General features: G+C 35.9%; 1 protein-coding gene across 2 annotated transcripts in view; it reads right to left on the bottom strand.

Annotated features, from left to right (window-relative positions):
• The window catches only part of LOC112211468 (endoplasmic reticulum metallopeptidase 1-like), an 86,686-nt gene that overhangs the window by 52,587 nt on the left and 6,435 nt on the right, over positions 1-27,664 (bottom strand). For both annotated transcript variants that reach the window (XM_067053134.1, XM_067053135.1), the window contains exons 2-5: positions 25,458-25,998; positions 19,158-19,417; positions 7,008-7,128; positions 2,520-2,825 (exon numbers count right to left, since the gene is read on the bottom strand). In XM_067053134.1, coding sequence (XP_066909235.1) covers positions 2,520-2,825; positions 7,008-7,128; positions 19,158-19,417; positions 25,458-25,998 — 1,228 coding nt within the window. The remainder of the gene's footprint in view (positions 1-2,519; positions 2,826-7,007; positions 7,129-19,157; positions 19,418-25,457; positions 25,999-27,664) is intronic.

The raw sequence follows: 27,664 nt of genomic DNA on the forward strand, positions 1-27,664 counted from the left end.
AATTGACGTGCCCCACGGTTTTATTTTAGTCTAGTCTATGCATATGTTTATAATTCCCACGACTGTATCTATTTTATTATTTTTTGGTTTTTAGTACATTTATCTTAAACATTGCAATGTATGTTTAACATAAAACCGTTTAACTTAAAAAGTTTTTTTACCTATTTTTATTTTATAATTTATATAAATATATAAAATTTCATCTTATATATAAGTTTTCTCTGTTTTGTAAAATAGTTGATCCCTCTTCAATAGTCACTCCTTTATTTAATTAATTTTCTCTTATTAATTCCACTATGATCACCAAAGGGGCAGAGCCGGGTTGGTATAGCGATTCGGAAAATCCTTTTGAATTTGGAGTACGTTCACAACATTGGCCTTCCCGTTTCTAGATCTTGCCTTTTGGGTATCATAAAATTTTCAAAGATATTTTTACTGTAAAAAACTTTTTTCTTTAATCTTTCTATTTTTTTGAAACATCGCTGAGTTAACCACCGAAAAAAGGGCTAATTGCTAGGGGCATGACTGTTAAAACCATGCTTCACTTGCTCAAATCAATCCTTGTCCTAGAGCATCCTGGCTCATCAATCAGGACTCTTTCTTCTTCTCTAGTGATCTCCACCTGTCATACTTTGCCTTCCTTTTTCAACAAGAAATGGAGTAAGGTTCCTTCCAAGGTAGTTGCAGTAGGTGAACCCTAGAGAATCTTTGAATTCGGTTCGACTCGTAGCAAGGGTACAACAGAAGCGTTGCTAAGAGTGTGAGGGAATGTTGAAGGGAGCGGGGAGAGATATGTCCTGACATATCCTCTGCCTTCGATAGTGTGTGGTGGCCCTGTCTACTCCAGCATCTGCAGGATTGCTAGGATCAGGGGTAACTACTACGAGGTAGAGGGAAAAATTGAGAGAGGATGTCCACAGGGCTAAGTCCTTGGCCCTGCCCTGTGAAAACCAATGATCAATGAGTGGCTGAGGGAGCTGGAAAATAAGGGTACCCTTACCATGACCTACGTCGACGACCTGGCAGTTATCATGGCCGACAACAGCAGAGCCAGACTGAAGACAGAAACAGAGAGGTTTGTCAGTTTCGTTGGAGGAGAAGTGTCAGAGTAGTGTGTAAGGAGAAAATTGAGTATGGCCGCAGCCAAGACCCAAGCCATACTCATAAGAGGCTCCACGGATAGGACTCACCCTTTTATCTTGAATATCCAAGGAGAAAAGTTTAGAGCAGGTGAGGAGGTAACATATTTTGGAGTGAGAATAAGAAGAGGATTAATGCTACTCCTCACTTGGAGTACTTAAGGGATAGGGTGACCCAGTCACTTAATGAATTCAGTATTGAGGGTGTGGGTTTTGGGGGCTCAGGTACCCTGTCACAATGACTATCAATAAAGGCGTGGTGTGGAGTATCCTGAGGTACACATCCCCTACGTTGAGCCAAAATCTCATGCAGAAACAGAAGAAGAGAATGTCCACTTTACAGAAATTGGCTCTGCTGAGGGTCACAAAGAGCTACAAAACATGTCGCATGAGGCAGGGACTGGTAGCACTACCGCAAGAACACCGGGGGAGAAGAAGTTCCTGCAGGAGGATTTCGTTGAGGAGTGGAATAGACACTGGAGGACTAGTCTGTCACTAGTGTCACTAGCGTAGACTAGTGACACTCATTTAAAATTCTTCCCCACTGTCCACTCAAAACTAGGAGCAGGATGGGTCATCCCAGACTATTGGGTCTCGCAGATCCTGACAAGACACGGGGTGTTCCGGGTAAAGCTGCAAATCCTTGAGAAGAACATTGACCCCCCCTAGTGCCCTACATGTGGAGGCCCTGAAACAGCAGAGCATGTGGTGTTGGGATTGCATAGCCATGGAAGGACACCATGCCAGGTTATCGAGGACTTCCCAGTCTGATAGAAGAGAACAATCCCATCTTCATAGATTTCATCCATGAGAGGAAGGAGGTGGTCGGGTCAACACACTTTATGTTGGGAAGGGCTTGACCACCCGGAGTCAGCGAGCTACTGATAAAAGATGAAGGTGAAGACACGGAATGAGACAAGGAGGGCTGGACCAGGCTGTGTGCTGGATGAGGCAGTCCTAACGGATGGGGTATAGCAGGGATGAACCTACCAAACGGATGCAGTTGGATAAGGTACAGCCCCATCTTAAGGCGCTCAATCAAGTGCTGGGCTGCATCATACTGTAAATGATTTTTCCCCAAATATTAAATGGTACCCACCAAATAATTTTGTTAATTGTAAATAAATTAAGATTATTGGCAGCAGAGGCATACCCTCCTATCACACTACCCCATTGCTGCCGAACGCCAAATGGCAGAAATGCCAGGGAGGGGGAAGGAAAAAGATAGGTAAGTGTAAGTAAAAATTATTATTGATATTCAAAGTATTTATACATTAATTAATTATTGTCTGACTGTAGATTTATAAAAAACAAAATATATTAAAGTTTTAGAATGGATTAACACAAACATAATATTAAAAAAATATATAATTAGATTACCTGGTATAATTCTATAGAAAGTGCCAGAATTTTCAGAAAATATAAAATAAGAAGAAAGTATGGCAACAATTGCAATCAAATAAGATGAGCTCTCAGGAACACGAAACATTATTTTACCGACTATATCGAAAAAAACAAGATTGCCATTCTTTGGTCCTTCAATAGGATATTTAGTAAATGCAAGTCTAGTCACCAAAGGCAGCAGATTGTTTCCAGTTCTTTGTAAGGACTTAATTGGTACATTTTCTGCATTGTCAAGTTTAGTGTGATAAACATATCCATTAACAGCCCAAGCAAAATCAAAACCTGCAAGTTGGTTAATAAACCATAAATTAAAGAAATATATGTTATTTAGTGATCCTAAAGTTTATTAACTATTCTAATCAATAATTCTATCAAAACTATAATGATTAATTATTAAAATTGACTAGATTTTAATGTTTTTTAAAAGAAAATGTGTAAATTTATTCTGACCCATTCATTATAATTTATAATCATATCCAATAAAAAGCAGAGGATAAGATGGTAATGTAGTACCCCTTGATATTTTAGTCCAAAGATTCTGCTCCCAAGCTATATCTTGTAGAACTACTGGTTCTAGATAAAAGTGTCCGTACCAAATTTTAATTGTCTGTATGCACCTGTTGAGTCAAGACTTACAAATTAATTTCTAATTTTCCAAAAAAATTTGTGAGGTAAGTTGAATTGATGTGTGATTCTTATGAACAAGTTTCCTTGTTTCCATAAAAAGATTTTATTTTTTCTTCTCATTCAGACCCACAGTAACAGTATTTCTAGAAAATGGCAGTGTTGATAATATGGAATCCCTCTTTCAAAATGTATAACTTGATATTTATTCAAATGTTTTTTGTATTGAGGAAAAACTGTAGGGGCCCGTATTAATTCAGATATGTATTACTTATATTATATCAAATGTTATTTTTCATTTTACAGCATGAATGATGGTAAAATACACTACATAAAAATTGAGAATCTCTTGTAAATAAAAATTTATTTTTTGTTTGATTAAAACAGAGGATATGTATAATTAAGATATGTATTACTTGTATTATATCAAATGTTATTTTTAATTTTACAACATGAATAATGGTAAAATACACTACATAAAAACTGAAAATCTCATGTAAATAAAAATTTATTTTTTGTTTGATTAAAACAAAACGTGTAAGAAAATAATTCTTTTTTTTTTTTTTTACTACGCCAAAGGAGGCATTTCTGCCATTTTGTTTCGTACAGCCCAGTAAAGCTTAGCTCTGCTGATGTAACTCCCGTCTGTAGTCAAGTCCGCCATTGCCGCACATGCAAATATGTGATCGCCAGTCATCTCACCAACTCCACACAGGACGCAGTCCGAAAGATTCAGTCACTCCTATTCTCTTCAGGTGGTGCCGCAAATAGTCATGTCCAGTAGCCAACCTGAAGCACGCCACTGACACCGCTCTTGGTAAAGTCAATGGAGGGCGCCTCTTAGGATCTAACAATGCCGCCCAGTTCTTGCCCTCACATTCTCCTCTACTCCTTTCCTCTGCTCTTCCAGTGATGGCGCTTCGGGCCATTTCTTTCGCCATGTCCATGGTGATAGGGAGAAGCGGCTGTGGTTGGCTAGCCCCTAACCATGCAAGTCGATCCGCCTCCTCATTCCCAGGTATACAGCAATGGGCTGGAATCCACTGCATTACCAATGCTTTAAGTATCTCTCTTTTACATTCTATGGATTTCCGGCATGCGAGAATTCTAGCGTTAGTTGAGGGACGTTCAGACGCTATTGCCAGCAGTGCTGCCCTGAGAATCCGACAGCAGAACTATCTTCTTTGCGCAGGCGTGAGTAATCTTTTCTAGAGCTAAAGTAATTGCAGCTACCTCTCCATCAAAATTGGTAGCATTTGCTCCAGCAGGTGCTGACAGTTGGAACAGGCTACTATAGACTCCTGCACCCGCATTTTTATTTGCCTCTGTAGCTGATCCATCGGTGTATATATGGATCCATTCTGGCTCAGGGTAGCGCTCGGCTATAATGGCCAATGCCACAGTCCTTAGTTCTTCCACTAGGGTCATGGATTTGTTGATGGGGATTATTAGATCCAGCACTATAGCATATGGACACGTCCAAACGCTTTGTTTAGTCAAGTCAGGCAGAGGCTCTCTTATCTCAAAGTTCAGGCCTAGGCTTGTGATAATGGATTTTGTTGCCTCAATAAATGATAGCTGCGTTTTTAGTCGCCTAGTATTACCAAGAGTGCTGGCCCAGTAATCACTACCATTCCTAAGCACGCGCTCGTAAAGGATGACAGCATTTATTTTTCGCCTATCTTTTAGGGACTTGATCTCTGCCTGCAACTGCATGGCTAGAATCGGTGACGATTTAGCCGCACCGGTAATAATCCTCAATGCCTTATTTTGAACTATATCAAGACGTCCCAGCATTGAATCGGTAGCTGTGACCATAATCCCAGAGCCATATTCCAGGACTGGTCTTATATATGACCTATATGCATGTCTTAAAACCTCAGCGTTTGCTCCCCATTTTATGGCTGTGATTCGTTTCATAAGTCGCAGTCTTGATTCTCCTTTATCTGCAGCATTCTTACATTGCTTAGCCCAGGTTAACTCATCATCCAAGATCAGTCCTAGATATTTCGCTTCATGAGTCCTGCCAATAGCCTGATTATCAAGATTCACTCGGAGCTCATGCTGCTTTGTAGAAAGGGTAAATAGTTGGTATACTGTCTTTTGCGTATTGATAATCATTTCGTTTTCTTCTTCTCAGCTCTTCAGAACTTTTAAGGTATCGTTGGCCCACTTTTCAAGAGCACCGATCCTACTGCTGGTCCCCCAGATTATCAAGTCGTCAACATACAGTAACACTTTAGTACCGGGTGATTTCTCCATCAATGTATCAATGACGTCATTAATCATAATATTAAATAGCATTGGACTCAGTACTGCTCCTTGAGGGAGTCCCTGTTTTACTTGCTTGAATCCTGATGTGTTTGCCCTATATCTCACAGAAATATGCCGTTGGGAAAGGAATGATTTGATCCAGCCCATCAATTTTCATAAGGGCTAACTTGAGTATTAGCTTATCTCTCCATATTCTTGTTTTTGTATAGTGCAGACATGAGTCTCCTCAAAACCATTTTTTCTGCAACTTTACAGAAGGCACTCGTCAGTGCCACTGGACGATAGCTGTCAAAAGAATTGTGTGGTTTACTTTTTTAATAATTGGTATGACCTGTGATTTCCTCCAAAGGTCTGGGATGTATCCTCTTTCCCATGTTAAATTAATGAACTTTAGAATCACTCTTTTGGCATTTGACCCAATGTGCTTGAGGAACTCTGGGTGTATGCCATCTATACCAGGTGCCTTTCCGCTTTTTGTGTCCTCTAGGGCTAGTGTCAATTCGCTCATAAAGAATGGCTCATTAATTTCACTCTTTGCTTCCTTGTTTCAGGTTATGCAAGGTATTTTATGCTTGGGCTTGAAATTGCTAGTTTGAGCAAAAATCTTGCAAAATTTTTTGGCAATATCATCCTGCCTGGTTAATACTTTTAAACCATCTATCATAGGTTCGTTGGCATCAGTACTATCCCTGTCGATCCTAGATAAGAACTTATATGCTTTAGTTCCATCTTTTCTAAAATCCATGTTTTCGAGGAATTTTCTATATACTTTCCTTTTCGAAGTTATAATACGTCTTTTAAGGATACTGCTTTTTGGTCTTAAGATTACACGATTTTTTTGGGAACCACTTGTTTTTGCTGCCCTACGAGCCACATCTCTTTCCACCTTCATCTCTTCAAGCTCATCCGTCCAAAAAGGGGTATACCTTTTAATTTTACCTCTCGGTATAAATTTAATGGCACATTTGAGTATTTGGTCCTTCAGTTGCTTGTATTTGTGATCTATGCTAGAAAATAATTCTATACTGTGGATTTTTCTTTTTTCTTTCAAAGACAAATGGTATGATTTTTATTAAGGAGGTAGGAGTCCATATTAACTTCATCAAAATCTACAACCCCAATTTCACCTACATAATAAAGAATTATGATCCATTGGTACCTAAACACTGATAGTTTGGGTATCTACCCTAGTCCATAAATTTATTCTTAAAACAAATAGGATAACTAAATTTACTTGAAAAATAAATAGGGTACCATATTACCACATTCTCCTCTAATAATAACTAATTATATTTATTTCTTTAAAAAAATTATTGTTTTCATTCAAAAATAGTCAGATATCATGATAAAATTGAATGATTTTTTTCAGGTTAATGAAATCATTCTGTAAGATATTTTAGACAATTAATATCAGTCTTTTCAATTTCATTCCATAGTGATTACATCCATTTATGCAAAAATGAATTATACAATGCATGGCAAAAATCATAAAGCTCAAGATTTCTTGAAGAAACAAGCCATACTAAATCAATAATAATTTTATACCTAATAACAAAAAAAGCTCACCAGGTATTTTGCCAAAATCCCGAAATATTCTATAGTCAGTGTCACCAGGAATTACACCAGATTGGAAGACCTCTTGAGCTAAGGTAGAAGCTAATGGACTGAATACCGTATCAGAATAGGCCTACAAAGCAACGAATCAAATTTTAATCATTTATTGAAAACATGAAAAATATTAGAATAGATAAATAAACATTTATTAATGGTTAATAGGATTGGTTAGAATAAATTCTCTTTCCTTAATATTACATGAACCTCTATTCTATGCTGAAATCCTAAGCAAAACATTCTTTTTCTGTTTCAGATACTAACATCTCTTAAGGTGGCTCAAGCATACTTGAGTGTGATTCTTCTTTATAAGTAATTTTTAGGAATTTTATTCCTATTTAAGATTCCAGAAAATTTATCAGCTTTATCCATGATACATTTATTTGTGGAAAAAGTAATTTAAAATGTTTTTTTTTTAATTATAAAATTTACAAACAACATAAATGCTACAATTTCAATTAAAATTAACTTAGCAGCTAGTGCTGCATATATTATGATCAATCGGCATCCAAAGGGTTATTAATAGAACTTCTGTGGTATATTGTCTGAGTCTTAAGAGCAGCTTTAAAATTCCATTATTTGAATTTTTTTTTCATTCCCCCTTCCTTACCATTTCTGGCATAGGGGGTGGGGCAGCATTGGGGTAGTACTCTGGGCTTGCCCATGCTCCTGCTGCCAATAATTTACACTTTATTTATTCTTATTACGTTTTGTATTTGTGGGGGGACTTAATTAATATGGGTCATTAAATGCAATTTAAACTATGGTGCAGCCCCACACTCTACTTTTTATACGATGATCTACTTTTCAAAAAATAGCTGTAATTAATTAGTCCTTTTTACAGTGCTTTACCAGAGCATATCTGTGTTCATTTGGAGTATTTTAATGCATCTTGATTGTTAATTGTGATGATTAAATCCAAAACCAGACACCATCTGCATTTTGTCAGAATAAATGTTGCCATTTTAATTGTTAATTTTGGGATAATACAGGCTACTTCCAGACATTGTCAGTGTTTGATGAATACCATTGTGGTATTTTAGTTTAATTTAGCATTAAATTTAAAATTTGAATGTTTAATACATCATTGATCCACTGTAGACATGGGGCCATGAACTTTTGAAAGTTACAATGGCATATATAGAATCGCAGCAATAGCCGAATTTATTTTGCAGCCAGAAATTTATTCCTCTGACCTATTGGAGTACATTCTATCTTCAGGACCTTCTCTTCTTGTCTCTGAGCTATCAGAGTCACCACCACTTAGTATTTCATTTCAACATGTTCAATAATTATTAATTTAACCATCAGACTTAAGTTATCGTTTCTGTAAATTCGCTTATTTTTATTATTAATTTTTCTAGTTTCTTATCATCTTAAAGTCCTTTTATTTCATTTTATATCAGTTAGTCTTTACACTCTGTACAGTGAAGACATATTTGGTTGAGTTCTAAATGATTAAACACTAGCATCTACAAAGGATAAGTCATATTTTCATTTTTTTTTCCCCCGTTATTTTTATTTATTCGACAAAGTATAAATATTTTATTTTCTGTTTCTCTTTGTTTAGTTCTATTTTTAAGTTGATATTTTTCTCAATATTAATAAATAAAATCTGATGGTACGTCTGAGTCTTCCTCCTTAAAATGGAAAAAGGCTAAGTTTAAAACCTGTAATTCAGAAAAAATGATAATAAACAAAAAACATGTATTGGATTTCTTACATACCATAAATGGTTATTTTATTAATTTTTAAAATTTCTCTATTTATTCGTGTAAATATATATTTTTTCTTCTCTTTATTTCTATGTCATTATTAGAATGGAACTGTAACGGATTGAAATCTCATTTTAACAATCTTAAAATTCTAATTAGAGATATAAATCTATTCTGTATGGCCTTCCAGGTAACTAATCTTACAAATCTCGAAGAAAGAACTCGAAAATACATAGGAAAGAGGGGCAAAATACCAATCATGGCCATTATGGAGAACTTCTCACCATACACCAATCTGTATATTCTGAACCAATCCAAATAAATACTCACCTATAAGTTATAGCAGTTAAATGGACGTTCTACCCTCTGCAGTTCTCGAAATCTTAACTCATATGGCAAAATAATAGAAAATTTCATAGACATTTCTTATTTCCTACTTAAAACTTATTTACGGTTTTTACAGATCTGTATAGTAATAACCACTTTCCACTACTTATAAAATTTACAAACATAAATACCATATGCACTAAACCGAGATGGGTATTAAAAGAAGCTGATTGGACACTTTAAATGTCCTTGGATACCACAAATCCCTCCATCAGATATACACACTGACAGAGGCTATGAAACCATAACTAGTACTATTATAGAGTCCGCGGGAGCATCAGTACCAATGAAATCAGGCTCACCAAAAAAAACTGCTTGTCCCTTGATTTAATGATGAATATAAAAGAACGTATAACTTATGAAAAATTTCAAAAATGTATTACATCTTTAACTTTAGTGAATACAAAAACAGTTGGCTATATGTAGAAATGATTATAGAAAAAATATATAGTCTATAAATACTTCTGCAACTAAATCAGTTCCAACCACTCCTTCTCCTAACACTATCAACAACCACCTCCCATTTCCTTACTATGTAGATCCCTCCCATATGTCCCCTTTCTCACCGATAATGTACAGAAATTCTTATGATTAACCATTCCTTCCCTAGGTCTTGCACTCAAGTCCCAAAATAAACTCTTTTACCTTTTTACTCACACTAAAGCTGTGAGCTGGTGCGGCAAAGAAGAGCTAAAAGCGATTATTCCACTCGTCACTTCGATTGGGATGAAAATGACGCATGAGCAAAGCAATGATGCCCACCAACAACCACCTCTGCTGGTTAGCCAGGCAGAAGCAGAAAGTGGCGATAATCAAGTATTTCTGGTTCAGCAGAGGTAGGGTCAGGTGCAGGGAGTCTGATGGCTACCCAGCGGTCATCATAGGCAACGCCAGCGACTTGGACGTTTTCAGTTGAATTCGGTATTTAAGTCACCACAATATTGTTTTCATTTTCTTTTTTTTTGTATTGAAGATATTTTATTTATATTTATTTTCAACACTTTAATAATAGCACTTATAGAATTTTCTCTATTTACATCTCTTCTTTTTTTAATCTTTTATAACTCAATCTTTATTGACTATTTTTTTCAAATTTCGATAAAGTCCTTTCAATTTTCTTTTTTGTTACATTCTATATAATTGTTACAGTATATTAAATATTGTTATTCTCTATCCCTCAATCTTTATCCTTTTTCTTAGTTTTCCATTTACCACCCCACAGTTATGACCAATGTACTCAGTTTCTGTCACGTCAATGCACGATCTCTTATTGCCCACTTTGATGAATTTAAAGAGTACTTCCTCGACCATTATTACTATATAATAGCTGTATCCAAAACGTGGCTTAAACTCTTAATTCCTTCCTCTCAAGTTTCTATTCCCAATTATGCTTTCTTTCGCCATGACAGATCAGACCATACTGGAAGTGGTATTGGGTTGTATGTTCATGTTAGTCTCAAGGTCAAAATCCTACTTCACTCCCCCTTTTCTATCATTCCTCATGCAGAATACATGCTTGTTAAAATTTCAACCATATCCTCTCCCCTATTATTTGCTATCGTTTATCGACCTCCACTCAATAACACCTTTGAATCCTCCCTTGTCCAACTTGTTTCTACTTATTCCAATATTATTATCACTGGTGATTTTAAAATCAACATGCCCTGAGAGAATCCAGTGATAAATCCTTTCTTACTGACATAATATTCTCCCTCAATCTTTACCTCGTTCCTTATTCTACACATCACACACAATCCTCTGACACCTGGTTAGGCCTTTTTAACTATGACTTTCCAGTAAAAATCCTTTCTTCTTCTCAGCACCCCATTCCCTTCCTCTCATCTCACAATCTGATCCAAATATCGTACGACCCACCAGTCAAGTGCTTTACTCCTAAAATTATATCATACCGTAATCTGGACCTCCTTTCCTATGAATCCCTTCAACCTGACTTTAATTCCGTGAGACATTACACACTCCTATAACTTCATAGACCCTATGGTATCCACCCTTAATTCACATCTGAAATCTATATTAGACATCCATGGTCCTCTCAAAACCCGAACCTTATGCCGTCCAACTGCACCTTGGCACACTCCGGAAACAAAAGCAACAATAAAACAAAGAGAAGCAGCTAGATGAAAATTTTGTCAGACACGCCTGTCTGCAGATTATACACAGTTTAAACTACTCTGTTATGTAATCCAATTAGCAGTTATGAGCTAAATCCCTAAACATTCATCACACCCTCTCCAATGCTCCTAATCCTAAATCCAATAATCTCAGCTCTTTTCTGATAGCACCTGATGATCTCAACAACCATTTCATATCCCCTATGCTACTGATCCATCAATCTTTCCTCATACTCTAAATAACACTTTCAATCCAGAAAACTTCTAGCCACCATTCTAAGATCCCATACGAACGATCATGGACCGGACAACATTCCTGTTAAGTCCTTATTCCCGTACTTTATCATATATACAATTTTTCCTTGCAAAATGCCACATTTTCTTCTCACTAGAAAAGCGCTTTAGTTTGACCATTAAATAAAATCCCAAATCCTTCTTCAGCTAATGACTTCTGCCCTATTTCTCTCCTCTTTAACCTTTCAAAACCAACTCTCAAACTTAGAAGAATGTTCCCCCATCAATCCGGCTTTTGACCTGGCTATTCAACACAATCCGCTCTCCTTAAAATAACCCACGACCTCCAGACTGCCATGGGACACCAAAAACCTAATTATCCTCATCCTCCTAGATTTCTCCAAACCATTTGACACGGTTGGCCACATCCTTCTTACCACACTACGAAATCTTCCTCTATCTAACAGTACTTTGCGTTGGTTTCAATCCTTTCTAGTACATAGTGGTTCCTGATAAACCTCCATCAGTGATGACCACTCACCTGTGGTATCCCTCAGGGTTCATCGCTATCCCCTGCCCTTTTTGCTATCTACATTAATCACCTTTCCATCCTTATCCAACATTCTCAATACCATTTGTGTGCAGATGACTTCCAAATTTACCTTTTGAAAGATATTCCCCCCTTCTGACCTATTAGTTGCCATGGAGAAGCTTCAAAGAGACTTGAATCGAATTAGTCACAGGGCACAAGAAAACAAGCTTAAGTTGAATGCAGACTAGACTAAGGCAATCATAATTGGATCCAATCAACTCCTGAAAACTATTCCTCATTTTCCAACCTTATTCCTAAACAACAATCCAATACAAATGAACTCATGAACCATTTGTTAAAAACCTTGGTGTCACCTTAGACCATCACTGATATTTCCCATCGTACCTTCTCTACCCTAAAGCGTTTAAATTACCTTTTTCACCTACTTCCTTTTGAAACCCATTGGCTCCTGGTTACTTACTTCCATAATATTCCTTCACTTTGAATATTGCTGTGTGGTTTACGGGGATGTACCTGGGGATCTTGATGGAAAATTAAATAATTACTTTGCATGATTCATCTTTGGGGTCCCCAGGGACGCCTCTGTCCCCCGATTTTATGAAGAGTTGAAATGGCTTTACCCACCCTTCCATCGTAAAAATATTTTCTTGCTTCCTTTCTCTACCAAGTTAACCAATCCCAAGGGGGCTAATGGGTGAGAATAATAGCGGGACTATGGAGACTATATCTCCCTAGATAGGTGCGGGAATCTCTGTCATACTTCAAGGAAAGACCGAGCGATAGTGCCCTACTCACTGCTTGCGAATTCCAAGTCCCTATCTTTACCAACGCCTACTGCCACCTCCATGTGGTGACCCCGGGGAGTCTGATGGGACTCCCGGACGACAGAGGCAGGGCCCAGTACTCAAGGAGTTTAGAGTCTGGTAACAAACACCCCAGCTAGGTGGAGGCTTGAGCTGTGGCTGAATGGCAGCGGGGCTCTAAAAATATACTGTTTTCTATCGACCATCTTGGGGCACCAGGCACACCCCATTGTATTTAAGGCCCACTGTAGGGAGAGGGGGTAGTACCTGCAGTGTAGTTAAGCCTCCCATTCTCATGGGAACAAAATGTACACTGATTTAAATAAAATTTTATCTTCTCTCACTGAGGAAGATTCGTCTTCCTCATAAGTTATCAATGTTTCAGGTGTCTCAGACGATTCCATCGCTCTGGACATCCTAGATGACACCTCCATTCGTGCAATGTACATTACACAAATGGAGGAGATAGGAGGACTACATGTTCTGGTGGAGAAATCAGATGAGGCTACGGCGACATCACCTCAGGCTGACACAGTTGCCCAAGCCACTGTGGATCCCACCAAGGTTAGTCATAACACCAACTTGACTTTCAATACTAGCTGTGACACGGGGTGTACCCTTCCCCTTTCAACTTCGGTAGCAGTGCAGCCTGCCCCGTCTCACTCCGAGACCCAGAGGAGGCGATTGAGAAGGAAGGTGAAGGCCCGACAGCAATTTTGTCTGGTGCGATGGTCTGTGACTGAAACTGCGAGGTTCCAACAGGAGCCAGTAGTGGAAGTTAGTGTTCCCAGGGGTCATGAGCATGAGCAATGGCGGAGCTCACATTTGGCGGGGCCACCCAGTGGGTCAGCTGCCATAGCTGTTTGGCTCCCCCTAGGGCCGGCAGCTGGGCTGCTTACATGGGGAAAGCACCAACACATATACCTTGCTCAAGTGTGATGGGACAGCCCCAGGGTGCAGTGGCTGGAACTGCTGGGTTTTCCTCAAAACCGACAAGGATGGCTGTTTTCTTTCCTGAGTGTAGGCTGCCAGATGTTCTACTTTTGAGGCTCCAATTGCAGAAATCATAGGGATGTGCAACTGGAGCATACACCATATAAAGGACCAGGGACCGGAGATTGATCTCGATCATGAAGCTGCTGCAGGTCAACTTACACCACTGTAATACTGCGTGTGGAGTATTGCAACAATATATTAAAGGTAAGGACATTGAAATTATCTTAATTCAAGAACCTTATCTCTATGATGGCATGCCAAAAGGTCTGGGAATGACAGGGTACAGAATTATCTCTGTGCCCATGCATCCCAGGGCCTGCATTGTTTATACAAGTAATTTAAACCTGCTGCCTCTTTAGCTATTCTGTTTCACAGACATTGCAGCAGCTCACCTCTCCCCACATGGGGACTCTGGGAGGGGGGACATCACAATTGCAGCGGGATATCTGCCCTATGATGACTCAAACCTCACGACCGAGCTCAAAAGGATCATGGGACATGGGGAAAATCAAATCCTGGCTACCCTGAACACCAATGCACATCATGACCTGTGGGGCAGCTCTAACACCAACAAAAGAGGTGAGAAAATCTTGGATTTTAATATTAATTTTGATCTTGACATTCTTAACAGGGGCAGGAAGCCTACCTTCTACAATAGGGTCAGGTCAGAAGTCATTGACATCACACTGGCGACACGCCATGTTAGTCAATACATAGTTAACTGGCATGTCTCTAATGAAGAAACATGCTCAGTTCATAAATACATCAGATATGATTTATCTGCTGACATGAGATGTGACACTATGTATAGAAATCCTAGACGTACAGACTGGGAGTCCAACAACGCACATCTCACTAATCTTACCAGTTGTTCAAAAGTAATAAACAATACTTGGCAACTGGAATATCTTAATGACTTACTGACGGATGCAATTGAGAACTCATACCACAGCAGCAATCCTGTCTGTAAACAATCATCCAACAGGAATGTTTCCTGATGGAATGCTGATTCAACAAGCAAAGAACCCTCACTAGAAGGTTATTTAATGGTGCTAAAAGATCTAGCAGCTGGGATACCTACAGGAAGGCTCTTACAAACTACCACAAATTGGTTCGCAAAGCCAAAAGACAATCTAGGAGGAAGTTTTGTCTTGAGGTTGATAATATTCTGGCTACATGCCGTTTAAGTAAGATACTCTCCAAAGAATTCAATATGGGACTGTTGGATACGCTAAAAAAGGGTGATTATGCAACCTTCACTGAATGAGAAACCCTTTGTGTTTTAGCAGAATCCCACTTCCCTAACTGTGAGTTGCTGGAGAACAATTACATTTATCCTACTTTCAACAATTACAGTGCTAGTAGGGAAAATAGGGAGAAGCCAATAGTAATATTACTATTGATAAAATCGAATGGGTGATTAACTCTTTATCGCCTGGCACTGATGGAATCTTTCCTGCCTTGCTGCAGAAAGGCCTACCAGTGATCAGAACACACATTCTTGAACTCCTCAGAGGTAGCTTAGCGCTTGGATACACCTCAACCAGATGGAGAACATCCAGGGTGTGCTACATACCCAAACCCAGGAAGGAATCTTATGAAGATCCTAAAGCTTTCCGACCAATATGTCTCACATCCTTTCTAATGAATACATTGGAAAACATTGTGGATAGACATATAAGGGAGCTGGAATTGTTGGTAAATGTTGAACATTCCAGACAATTTGGCAATCAAGCAGGGAAATCCTGTGAGGTAGCCCTACACAATTTGGTTTCTAGGATTGAAAGATCACTTGAACAAAATGAGATCACAGTTGGTATCGCAGACATTGAAGGTGCATTTGACAAGACTCCCTACAGCGTTATTAATTATGCGCTAAGGGACAGAAGAATTGATCCTATTGTATTTGGATGGATAACCTCCATGCTGGAACAAAGGATCCTCAAATCAGTGCTAGGGTACTTTGACCTGTGGATTAGGCCCAAAGAGGGGTGCCCGCAGGGTGGGGTGCTCTCTCGGTTACTGTGGTGCTTGGTGGTTGATTCTCTTTTAACGACCCTAAACACAGCAGGCTACTACACGCAGGGCTATGCAGATGATACTGCTATCCTGATTGTAGGATAGTATCCTTAGGTACTTTCAGACCTAGCACAGTCTGCAGCAAATATTCTGGCGGGCTGGTGTAAGGACAATGGTCTGAACATCAGCCCACTTAAGGTTGGTGTCTGCGTCTTCACTAAAAAGAGAAAGGAGACAATAAGATCACCTATACTGAATAATATCCAGATAAACCAAGTCAAAAAGGTAAAACACCTGGGGTCATTCTGGATTATAAGCTACGATGGCACAAGGATGTGCTAGAGAAAACCAGTAAAGCCCTCAAATGCCTGCAGATGCAATAGGCAAGAACTGGGGGCTCAAACCAATGGTTTACTAGCTGTACATTACTGCCGTAAGACCAATGGTGTCATATGCAGACCTGGTGTGGTGGCACAGAGCCAAAGTGGGAATGTATAGGAATATAACTGACAGACTATAGAGGCTCGCGTGCCTTATGACCACCACTCCTACAGCTGCAATGGAAGTTATGCTCAGTCTGATTCCACTGCACCCGGAAATTGAAGCACAAGCTCTGAACACTATGTACAGGCTTGTTAAACAAGATGCTAGATCCAATGCCCTGACTATGGCAAGACATGGGAAGATAATTCAGCGGACAGATGAGGATAGGGTGCTCTCTATGCACTCAGACTTACAAATCTGCAAATATAAAGGCACTAAACTAAGTGTCAAAATTGATAAAACGAAGATACATAAACCGAACAATTGCATTAATTGCTACACAGACGGCTCCCTAACAGCCCAGGGCGTAGAAGCCAGCATCTGCCAGGGCGATAAGCCATTGGAAGGTATATCTATTCCCTTAGGGAGCCACACTTCAGTATTTCAATCTAAAATACTCACAATAAATCATTGCGCTCGTATTATTATAGAGGAAGGGCTCTCTGAAAGAAGAATCACCATCTAGACAGACAGCCAAGCTGCAATAAGGGCACTCAGTAGCCCCGTCACTCGTTCCAGAGTTGTTGAAGACTGCTATGCAGCACTCAACAGACTCATGCACTAATAGAGTCAGCAATGAATGGTTGCCGGGTCACTGCGGTATCACCGGCAATGAACATGCTGACAGACTTGCTAGGAACGGCTCTAAAACCATTCCTTTTACACCGGACCCTGTGTGTGGCATTAGCCTAAGCTTTGCCCAAAGCACTATAAAGGCGGCCTCAATAAAAGACTAAGACAGGCTAACCTGTTCCTTGATGAACCCCGTAGGGGACGGAGTGAAGAACTGCTTCGGCTGGACAGGACCTCTCTTAGGATAATTAGAGGGATCTTTACAGGTCACTGCAGATTAAATTAACACATGTTTAACCTCAAGCTAACAGAGTCACCCTTGTGTAGATTCTGCAATGCTGAGGACGAGATGGTATATCACATTATTTGTTGGTGTGACCGGGGTTTGCAGGGGTGAGGTTTGCACTGTTTGGGGTGGATCGCATGGTAGATCCCAAGCAATGCAAGGGACTGCTTGGGACTCCTTGCACTGCTTGGGATCCATCCCAAACAGTACAAACTGATCAACCCCTTAAGCATATTAAACTTTTTGGAATCCACCAAACTTAAACTCTAATAATCTTACCACAGTGCTATGATGCTGATTGCAGCACTAGCATGTCTTTAATTGGCGCACAATAGGCCTTACTGGCCATAGTGCTTTTGTGCCAAATTAAAAAAAATATATATCCAATCCCACATCTCTGACATCCTTCAATTTAAATTCTCAGTGCATTCCGCAATACTTGTTCACGGCCTTCAGACTTATATGTAACTGCCCATTGAACCGCAGCCTTTGGTAGATCTTTCCTCTTCCCTATGGAATTCTATTCCCTCATTTATTCGTAGTTCTAATACCCTTCCAATCTTCAACTACCTTATGTCCATCCAATTCTGGATGAATAACAGTTGAAAGTTTCAAATAAGGTTTATATATTTTCTATATTTAATGTTTTCATTTATACTTGAAAATATATATATTAGCCGAACTTGTATCTTTTCATTTATTATTTTTATTTTTATTTATTATCAGAAGTGTTAGTCATCTTGTGTTTTATGATATGATATATGTTTTTATTTTATTTGTTCTATTCCTATTTTATATGTTCTGTTAATTATTGTTGTTCATTTTTATCTTTTCAAATTCATTATTTTATTATATTTTAAGACGTTTTATAATTTCATTTTTATTTTCTATTTTACTCTAAGGCTTTAAAGCCTGATAGTATTATTATTAAAGATCCAATTCCTCTCCAATACCACTCCAACATTGTCTACCTTATTTCCTGCTTCTCCCCAAACTGTAATACTTCTTACACAGGTGAAACCAAAATTACAAATCTGAAACTCTGATTTCATATTCTTCAACACAAATTATACATAACTTACCAAAACCCAGCCCCTCAAAACTCTCTGAACACACACTGATGCTTAATCATTCATTGGATTTTGACCACTATTTTAGTGACCATTTTTAACTTTCAAAACAGGTTCATCTCAAAATCAATTTATATAAACCTATAACACCATCATGTTGACCAGAAAATTGATAAAAACTGTACTTCACATACTTACAGCCATATATTAAACTTAATTAGGAAACAATAACTCTACCATTCTTTATCCCTTACACCAGTTATCCTATCCTTTCTTAACTGTTCTTTTCCTTTTCTTTGGTGTATTTTTTATTTTATTTATGTATTTTTATTTTTATCTATTTATTATTATTATTTTTTATTTATAATGATGAGATAATAGTTTGCCATGGATATATATAAATGTTGAGAAGATGGTTGGGAGTACAGTCATAGAAAAACATAAATTAGAAAAAACTAATTTATTAGTGCCAACATTTTGAGCCTTCATTAGGGCTAAGAACAAAAATCAAGATAAGAACCATGATGAATAAAAGGTATTACACAATGATTAGAAAATACTTAAAATTAGATACAACCTAACACGCACTAATAAATAAGTTTTTATTTATTTGAGTTCTTCACTGACAGCACCCCCAACCATCTTCTCCTCATTTATTTATATCCACGGTCCACTGTTAACTCATCATTAAGAAATTTATGATTGGTTATTGCATAAAAATAATTGTATCTAATATATTATAAATATATTGTTTTACTTGACACTGACATACATAATCCATATTTATAACTTACTTCCATTAACCAAGGATTTTCTGGCCCAACTTGAAATAAGAGCTCTCTACCTCCAGAACCACAAGCTTCAAGATTAATAAAAGCACTTATATCTTTAGCCCACTTATGTTGGGTAATGAATCCATGGGAACCTTGAAGAAAGTTTTCTTCAGCACCATTAAATAAGAAAATTATATTATTTTTAAGTGGTCTTGGAGAGAGAGAAATAATACGAAGCAATTCCAGCATAACTCCACACCCTGCACTGTTGTCACTACCACCTATTAGAGGACAGAATTATTTAAATGTTTAGTGATTGTAATAAATATAAGAGTATAATATTAAATAATAAAAAGAGGTATAATCACAAATAGCCAGGGGGGTCGATATGCACATATAGACAATACCTCTAAGTATAATACTACATCAGATATGAGATGACGCTTTCCATGAGCTGATGATGGGTGAGGGTCAATGGAAAAATGGTGCTTCAAAACGCAGGTTGACTCTAGAGTGGAGAGTCGGTGAGAAAAAGTCCAAAAAGAACAAGCTAGCTCTAAACACAACTTGATTGAAACAATAGCGGCAGGCTGTTGGTGACAACTACCTCTCACACCACCCCAATGCCTCCTAAATACACTTCCCACTGCCTTATCCGCAGTTATACAGGCCCTGGCCCACTGCCTTCAGTATTGTTGTGCACATGGTACACCTCAGCAATGTATTTATACACATGCACCACACTAAACCTCCTTATGTCCGTTATTTTTATGTGACAAATTCAAATACAAAATTAATTATAGTAAAAAAATAAATAAATAAATAAAAATAAACTCATAACTAACAAAATTGAAAAATCACTTGGAAAGTAAATTGAGTTAAATTTAAAAAAAAAATAAACTAAACTTCTGCACTTTAACAGTAATAATATTACAATTACTGATGATGAGTTGGTGTTCAATGGCTCTGATGTTGATAAAGACTATAAACCCATTAATTGTGATTCTGATTCTCACAGAGGTTAAAATGTTTTTTTTTCTATTGTTACCATGCTAAAAATTGTAAAATCCTTATTTTAAATCGCCTTTTTTTATTTTCATCGCTGTGAATAATTTTAATATTTCCCATTCAGATGATTTGGAAATTTACAATCATCGACAAAAAAGCAAAAGGACATTCCTTTAACTGAAAATGATATTAGTAGAGAAAATAGAAAGAGAAGGCGAAGAGAATGTTCAACTTGGGCTTGAAAAATGAAGAAGTTTATAGGAAAGATTTTAAAGAGGAAAATTTACACTTTCACATATCTCAAAAATATAATAGATTTAAAATGAAACTCAAAATTATTTCCAATAAATCCAAAAAAAATTCATCAAAAGAATGCACAAGCTCTATCAACAGAAAACCGAGCAAGCAAGACAAGTGATGAAAGAGGATAGTAAAATGGCAAAGAACAGTGATGAACATCATGTTATTTCATTTGACTTACAAAAAGCACTAACCTTCCCTACTTCGACTATATCTATATCACACTGCAAGTAAAACATATATTGCTCTAATCTTGGAATACATGAATCAACAAGAAATAAGGCTTGGATATATGTCTGAGATGAAACTGTCGCCTCCAGAGGGTCTCAGGAAATAGCTTCTTATCTTGGGAAGCATCTTGAATCAGAATAATCAGGGGAAAAGCATTTAATTACATTCAGTGACTGCTGTGGATGATAAAATAAAAACCTAAAACTAAAAACAGTTATAAGCCCAAAGAACTCTATTACCACAACTTCTTGGTTTCAGATCATAGTTTTATGAAAAACAATTCTGATTTTAGGGATATAGAAGCTTCTGGTATAACCTCAGACTGGTATGAAATAATATCTTCTGCAAGAAAAAACGAAATAGATTCAGTGTACAAATCATGTCTCAGCCAGAATTGAAGTCCACACAGAAGGTTATCACATAAACTGACTAAAAATAAATTGGTTACAATTCACAGAAGACAGATCTCACACCATGTACTTTAATTTCCATGTAAGTTTTTTGTGAAACAGTGTGATGGTGAAAATTAAAAAAAAAATTAATATACAGTTTAATTTAACTAAATTATGACAAAGTATTTTTTCTGGATTAGGACTATGTAACTACTTTTAAGATATATCATCCTGGAGATAGGAGAACAGCCTCATGGCGTAGATGACATAAAATATGTGTGTGGTGAGAAAATATAGGAAAGATTTCACAACAAAAAACTTACATGGAAAATGATGATCACCCTTCCATTGGAAAACCATTATATGCTTATATGTACTTTAAGTAAACACTAAATGATATGGAGTCTTTTCAAGCTCTAAGACTGGAACCAGCATGAGTGTGACATAACCTAATTTTGTTGATAGTTCAGATAATAATAAGGTTAATTAAGGTAAGAATTATTACAAGGAAATTTTATTTCTTATCTCTCTTTTGAATTTTTCTTGTTCTAAAATTACTTTTTGCGTATCTGAGGGTGAATACCATTCAACAGACGCATTATAAGTCATAGTAAAATTTATTATTATTATTATGGCACTTCAGTCCAACAAGAACTCGGGCCTCTTTCATGACAGCCAACCAAACTCCACACTCTCTTGCTCTATCACTCCATTTTTTAACATCCTTTACATCATACAGCATCTGATCCGGGGCATCCTCTTCTTTGTTTACTATCCATGTTCCCATAGAGCATCTTCTTGGGTATCATTTGATCAAGTATCCTCTCTACATGTCCTATCCACCTTATTCAGGCTCTTTTCACTAATGCCACAATGTTAGGTTCCCCAAACAGTTCCTTCAGCTCATTTCTTATTCTTCTACAAATCCCATTTTCAGATACTCCTCCACTCATATTCTTCTCAATGCTTAATGAACTCTGTCTACTAGCTCCCCACTTCTTAATTGTAAAAATTATCCCTGAAGACAGAGGTGCTATACTCTGTAAATTCAATCAAAAATGATCCATGATATCTAATATTCATATGTAGTAGTTCTCTAGACTGCCGCAAATAATTAGCCAAATATATACTAGATTGTAGTGGGACTAGTCTTTTGGCCCCCGTGATGTGGAAGAAAATTGTTTTTTGTTAAATTATAATATTTTAACGTTTTATAAATAATCATTTAGTTATTTGATCGAAAATGTGTTATTAGTTCAATAAATATTAAAAAATATATTGAATTAAAAAAAATTATAAAATATAACTACCTCCTAGGCACAATGGCTATCCTAAAATAAACAGTACTTCAGGTAGCAGGCAGATAATTCAGAAAATACCATACTCTGTAAATGAAGTAATAAAGTAGTAGAAGGAGTAATGAAGTATGACTCCAGTAGTTCAATATGTTCATCTACTGTATTTAATCTAAATGTAGTAGTTTCTCTTACACTGTTCTTAACATTAATCTTCCTTCCTTCTTGATAAGTCCAGGCATCAAGATCCCCATAAGAACCAGACATTCATCTATAACCAGGCTTAGGGTCCTACCTTCTAAGACAAGGTTTCATCTCATGAAAACTCTTGCCCAATGAAGCTTAGATTTTCATCCCTCCATCCATGGATTCCATTCTTTTGGCAACTAAGCTTCATCTCTTAACCCACAATTAGTGTTGAAAGATAATCAAACCTAGATGTTACAGTTTGATTATGTCCCATTTTGATTCCTTCTCACTTTCTCCCTTTTCTATGAACATTACCTCTCCCTGAACAGGACCTATCATGGACAAGGCATTCTGTGAAGTTTAAAACCATAAGATGCCCACTGATCAGATAGTACACAACAAAACCCTTGACACATGTAATTATTCATTTTTCAAGTCTAATATTTCCTGTCAAACGATTTTGATGGTTTCTACTGAAAGGAAATTTCTCCTTCCACCACTATGACCAGAGTTGGTAGAAGATCATTTTGGAGGAGATGAAAAGATTTTAATTCTAATTAGTCGAGTATGGAAAAAAATAAAACTTATAAGTTTAATTTCCCAAAAGACAATTAAATTTGGATGATGATTAATAAGGACTTTTTTTTGTGATATTTGAGGTGTAGAATCAGCCCCTGAAGTTTTCTGGTTCAAATGTGGTACACCCTGTACACAATGTGTTCAAGCCTCGATTGACAACAGAGAGAGAAACAACTGGCAAGAAAAAGAGAAAAACAGACTAAAGGTGAAATTGAAATCTATAAAGAAATACATTTACACCTTAGTTAGTCGACAAACAGCTATGATATGACTAATACCTAATGTCTTTCAGATAACTAATCCTATCACTATAAATAAAATAAAATGTGGGTTAAGCTCCAAATCTAAAAACATTAAAAGATTTTAAGTATTTATTTTTTTATATATATGTATGTATAGTTGACCGTAAAAATTTAAATATAAGAAGATGGTCAGGGTTGCGGTAAAAAAAAAAAAAAAAAAAGAACAAATAGTTTATAACTATTTTAATGTCCAACGTTTCGCCCCACATTGCAGAGCAAAAAGATACAAAAAAAAACAAAAAAAAATCTCAGAATACTACAACAATAAGATACAATAAGGTTTAATTTAAGCTAGGATAAATATTATGTAAAAATAAAGTGATAAGAAATTACATATTAATAAAAGGAAGGAAGACATAAAATAGTATCAAAATAAAATAAACTTGAATAAACAATGATAAGAATAAAAAATAAGTAACAATGGCAAGAGTAAAATTTTTTTAAAAATACGTAAAATATACACTTTAAAAAGTACAGGAGACGTACGTAAAAAAAAAAAAAAAACAATACGGGGAAAAAAAAAAAAAGAAGAAGAAGAGAGAGATTAAATCTTGAAAGAATAAATATAAATAAAAGTAATAATAATGATATTAAATGAGCAAAGAATAAATCAGGACCAACTACCCTGTTCAAAGCGAAAGGTTGAACAAAAGGCGACAATAAAGCGGTAGCGTGGAAGAGGTGGCCAGCCGTTTAATGGCTATATTTATGTGTATACAGGAAGTAGTCATCAAAATATGACAAAAAATGAAAAATAATAAGAGAAAGATACAGAAATATGATAATAATAATAACTATAATAATTTTCTAATTTAGGAAAACTAAGTAAAATCATTACTAATAATACAAGTATATACTGAAGAAAATATAGTTAGGGTAGTTAATACAATATAGGATATAATAACAATGATTGTAAAAGAAGTAACTAATAATAAGTAAAAGTAAATAGAGTATTAAAAAAAAAATTTACAAAGAAATAAATAATTAGACAATGATAACAACTGTAGTTTTTATATATCGTGAAAATAATGATTTGTTCTTTGCTCATTTAATATCATTATTATTACTTTTATTTATATTTATTCTTTCAAGATTTAATCTCTTTCTTCTTCTTTTTTTTTTTTTCCCGTATTGTTGTTTTTTTTTTTTTTACGTACGTCTCCTGTACTTTTTAAACTATATATTTTACGTATTTTTTAAAATTTTTACTCTTGCCATTGTTACTTATTTTTTATTCTTATCATTGTTTATTCAAGTTTATTTTATTTTGATACTATTTTATGTCTTCCTTCCTTTTATTTATATGTAATTTCTTATCACTTTATTTTTACATAATATTTATCCTAGCTTAAATTAAACCTTATTGTATCTTATTGTTCTAATATTTTTTTTTTTTTTATCTTTTTAGCCCTGATGAAGACCTGCAATGTGGGGCGAAACGTAGGACATTAAAATAGTTATAAACTATCTGTTCTTTTTTTTTTTTTTACCGCAACCCTGACCATCTTCTTATATTTAAATTTTTACGGACAACTATATATACATATATATATATAAATAATTACTTAAAATCTTTTAATGTTTTTAGATTTGGAGCTTAACCCACATTTTATTTTATTTATAGTGATAGGATTAGTTATCTGAAAGACATTAGATATTAGTCATATCATAGCTGTTTGTCGACTAAGTAAGGTGTAAATGCATTTCTTAATAGATTTCAATTTCACCTTTAGTCTCTTTTTCTTGCCCTTTACATCAAATTGTTCCTTTCCTCTTTATTCATGTGATTATGAGTCGCTCAAGCCACAATGAGAGACTTGATTTACTTACTTGATTGAGTGACTATATTTATTTTTTTATGGGCAGTGTATTTAAATGTTCATAAACAATAAAAATATATAAATTAAATGTTAAATTAGAAAAAGAACTTTGTAATAAGATAATTTATTACATGTTAAGTTAGAAAATATAAAACTTTAAAAAACAATTACAACCTTCAACATGAAAAGAAATCAAAAATAATACCTGGGCTATCTGGAACACTGTCAAAATGACAGTTCATCAATATGCTATATTTCTGTTCAGAATGAGGTCCTATCTTCAAAATCACGTTTTGTACATTTCGATATATACTCGTCATACCATCCAAAAAGTTAAGTGAAAATGAACCACTCACTCTCTGAATGTCAATTAAGATCCTGTGAACTTTATTAGCCTTTTTTGAAATTATGTTCAATTCTCGTGATAGTAAGCTCACTGCGAGTACTTCATTTTCGAAACTGCCAACAGGACGTGGGCCAAGTTTGGTCAAATTATTAACAAGGTTCAAAGCATTTTCAGCAACAAATTGATTGACATCTTTGTCACTGTCTTCATTCAAGATAGGAGTGGGTAAGTTATTCTCAATTTGAAGAATAAGCCAATATGACCAGCTTAAAACTAATATTATTCCTAGAAATACTATAGTTGAAATTTTCGGATTGCCCCTTCTGTAGTGTCGTATTGGCAGCATGTTGAACATTCCAAGGTGTCGTCTCCTGTTTCTCAAATCAAAGATATCACTGTCCTAAAACATCAAAAAGATACTTAGTTCTATAAAAACAGTTTCAAACCATTTAAACATAGGCAGAACATGTAATTACAATTTTCAAGTTTTAGATGTAATTATATAAAAGCTAATTAAAGGCTCAAATTTTTTTCTTCAACAAGGAATGATCTTAATTGATATAATATCTACAGATATATGACGATAATTATTAAACCTCAGTAACCTTCATTGGTTCTACCCGACGTTACGATCACGCTAAAGGGCTTCAATACTTCAAGTTTTAAGACCAATCTACTAATAATAACCTCCCTCCTGCAAGCTCTTGGTTATCTCAACATCCCTATGTGAGAGAGAATCGTCATACAACATACCTTGATTCCTACCAAAACCTTGGTTTTAATTCTTTCCCCCTTCTCTCACTCTTCATTTGAGGGATGTATTTCAGAAGACCAGTTGTCCCAAGGAAACAGGGACAACAAGGGTCTACTAGATTCAAGCTAATCACTCACAGAGAGTATAATTGATTCAATCATATTATATTGATTCAGAGTAATTTAAGGATTCTCAGATTTGGATGGATTTCACATAACCTAATGGGGATAAGGACCCAAGATTAGTCATGTGAAATATTGATACATTGACTGGGAAGGATTCAGGAATGGAAGAAATGAAAAAGTATGGAGAGGATGTACTAGGTATAAGTAAATTAAAAAAATTCATTCATTCGACTAGTTATGAAAAAGGACCTCTTCGGAAACTTTGTACACTAGGAGCCCAGGTAAATGTTTACCTCAGCTCCCCCAAAATGGCGGAAGCTCATTTTTTCGACGGAGGTGACCGATTCCCAGCTGCTCGTTTGAAAAATAAATTCCCGCAACTTCGACAGTGATTTTTTACCACTAGAGGGAATTTCTACTGGGAAATGGTAATAGTGAAATCCTCCACTATCTTCCCGCTGCTCCCCTACTATTCAACTTCCTTCCTGTGTTATTAGTTTTTATCTGTAATTATGAACTTTTTTGTGAATTGAAGATATATTGTTAATCTGAATATAATAATAAGGTTCTCTTGAGCTGTAAATTAATAAGAATAAGATATTTATTTAATAGTTTGTACGAATATAACAAAAAGGTTCTCTTGAGCTGTAAATTAATAAGAATAAGATAATTGTTTAATAGTTAATCTGACTAGAATAATAAGGTTCTCTTGAGCTGTAAATTAATAAGAATAAGAAAATTGTTTAATAGTTAATCTGAATTTAATAATAAGGTTCGTGATACTTTTTTTACAACATACTTACAACTTACTTTACAAAATCATGAGATACTTTTTTTTTATCTTTTCATTTATACCCGCACCTGTCAAATACAAACAATCAGTGGACTGCCTGACTGTTATATTAATTAAACAAATAACATATTAGCCCACCCCTAACCATCTTCTTCTCATATATAACATAGTGGGTCAACAATTTTCTCATAATTTTACATTTTATATTTGCTAAAGAGGGAATATGGATTAGGTTTAAAGGGTAAAATTGTATTTAGATATATGGATAAATAATAGGAAAAAAATTATCTTTTCCTCACATATATCATAGAGGGTCAACAATCTTCTCATAATTTTACATTTTATATTTGTTAAAAAGGGAATATGTATTAGGTTTAAAGGGTAAAATTGTATT

The sequence above is a fragment of the Halyomorpha halys genome, unplaced genomic scaffold (genome assembly GCF_000696795.3).
Source record: "Halyomorpha halys isolate HHAL.00 unplaced genomic scaffold, Hhal_1.1 Scaffold1009.1, whole genome shotgun sequence".
Taxonomy (NCBI): Eukaryota; Metazoa; Arthropoda; class Insecta; order Hemiptera; family Pentatomidae; genus Halyomorpha; species Halyomorpha halys.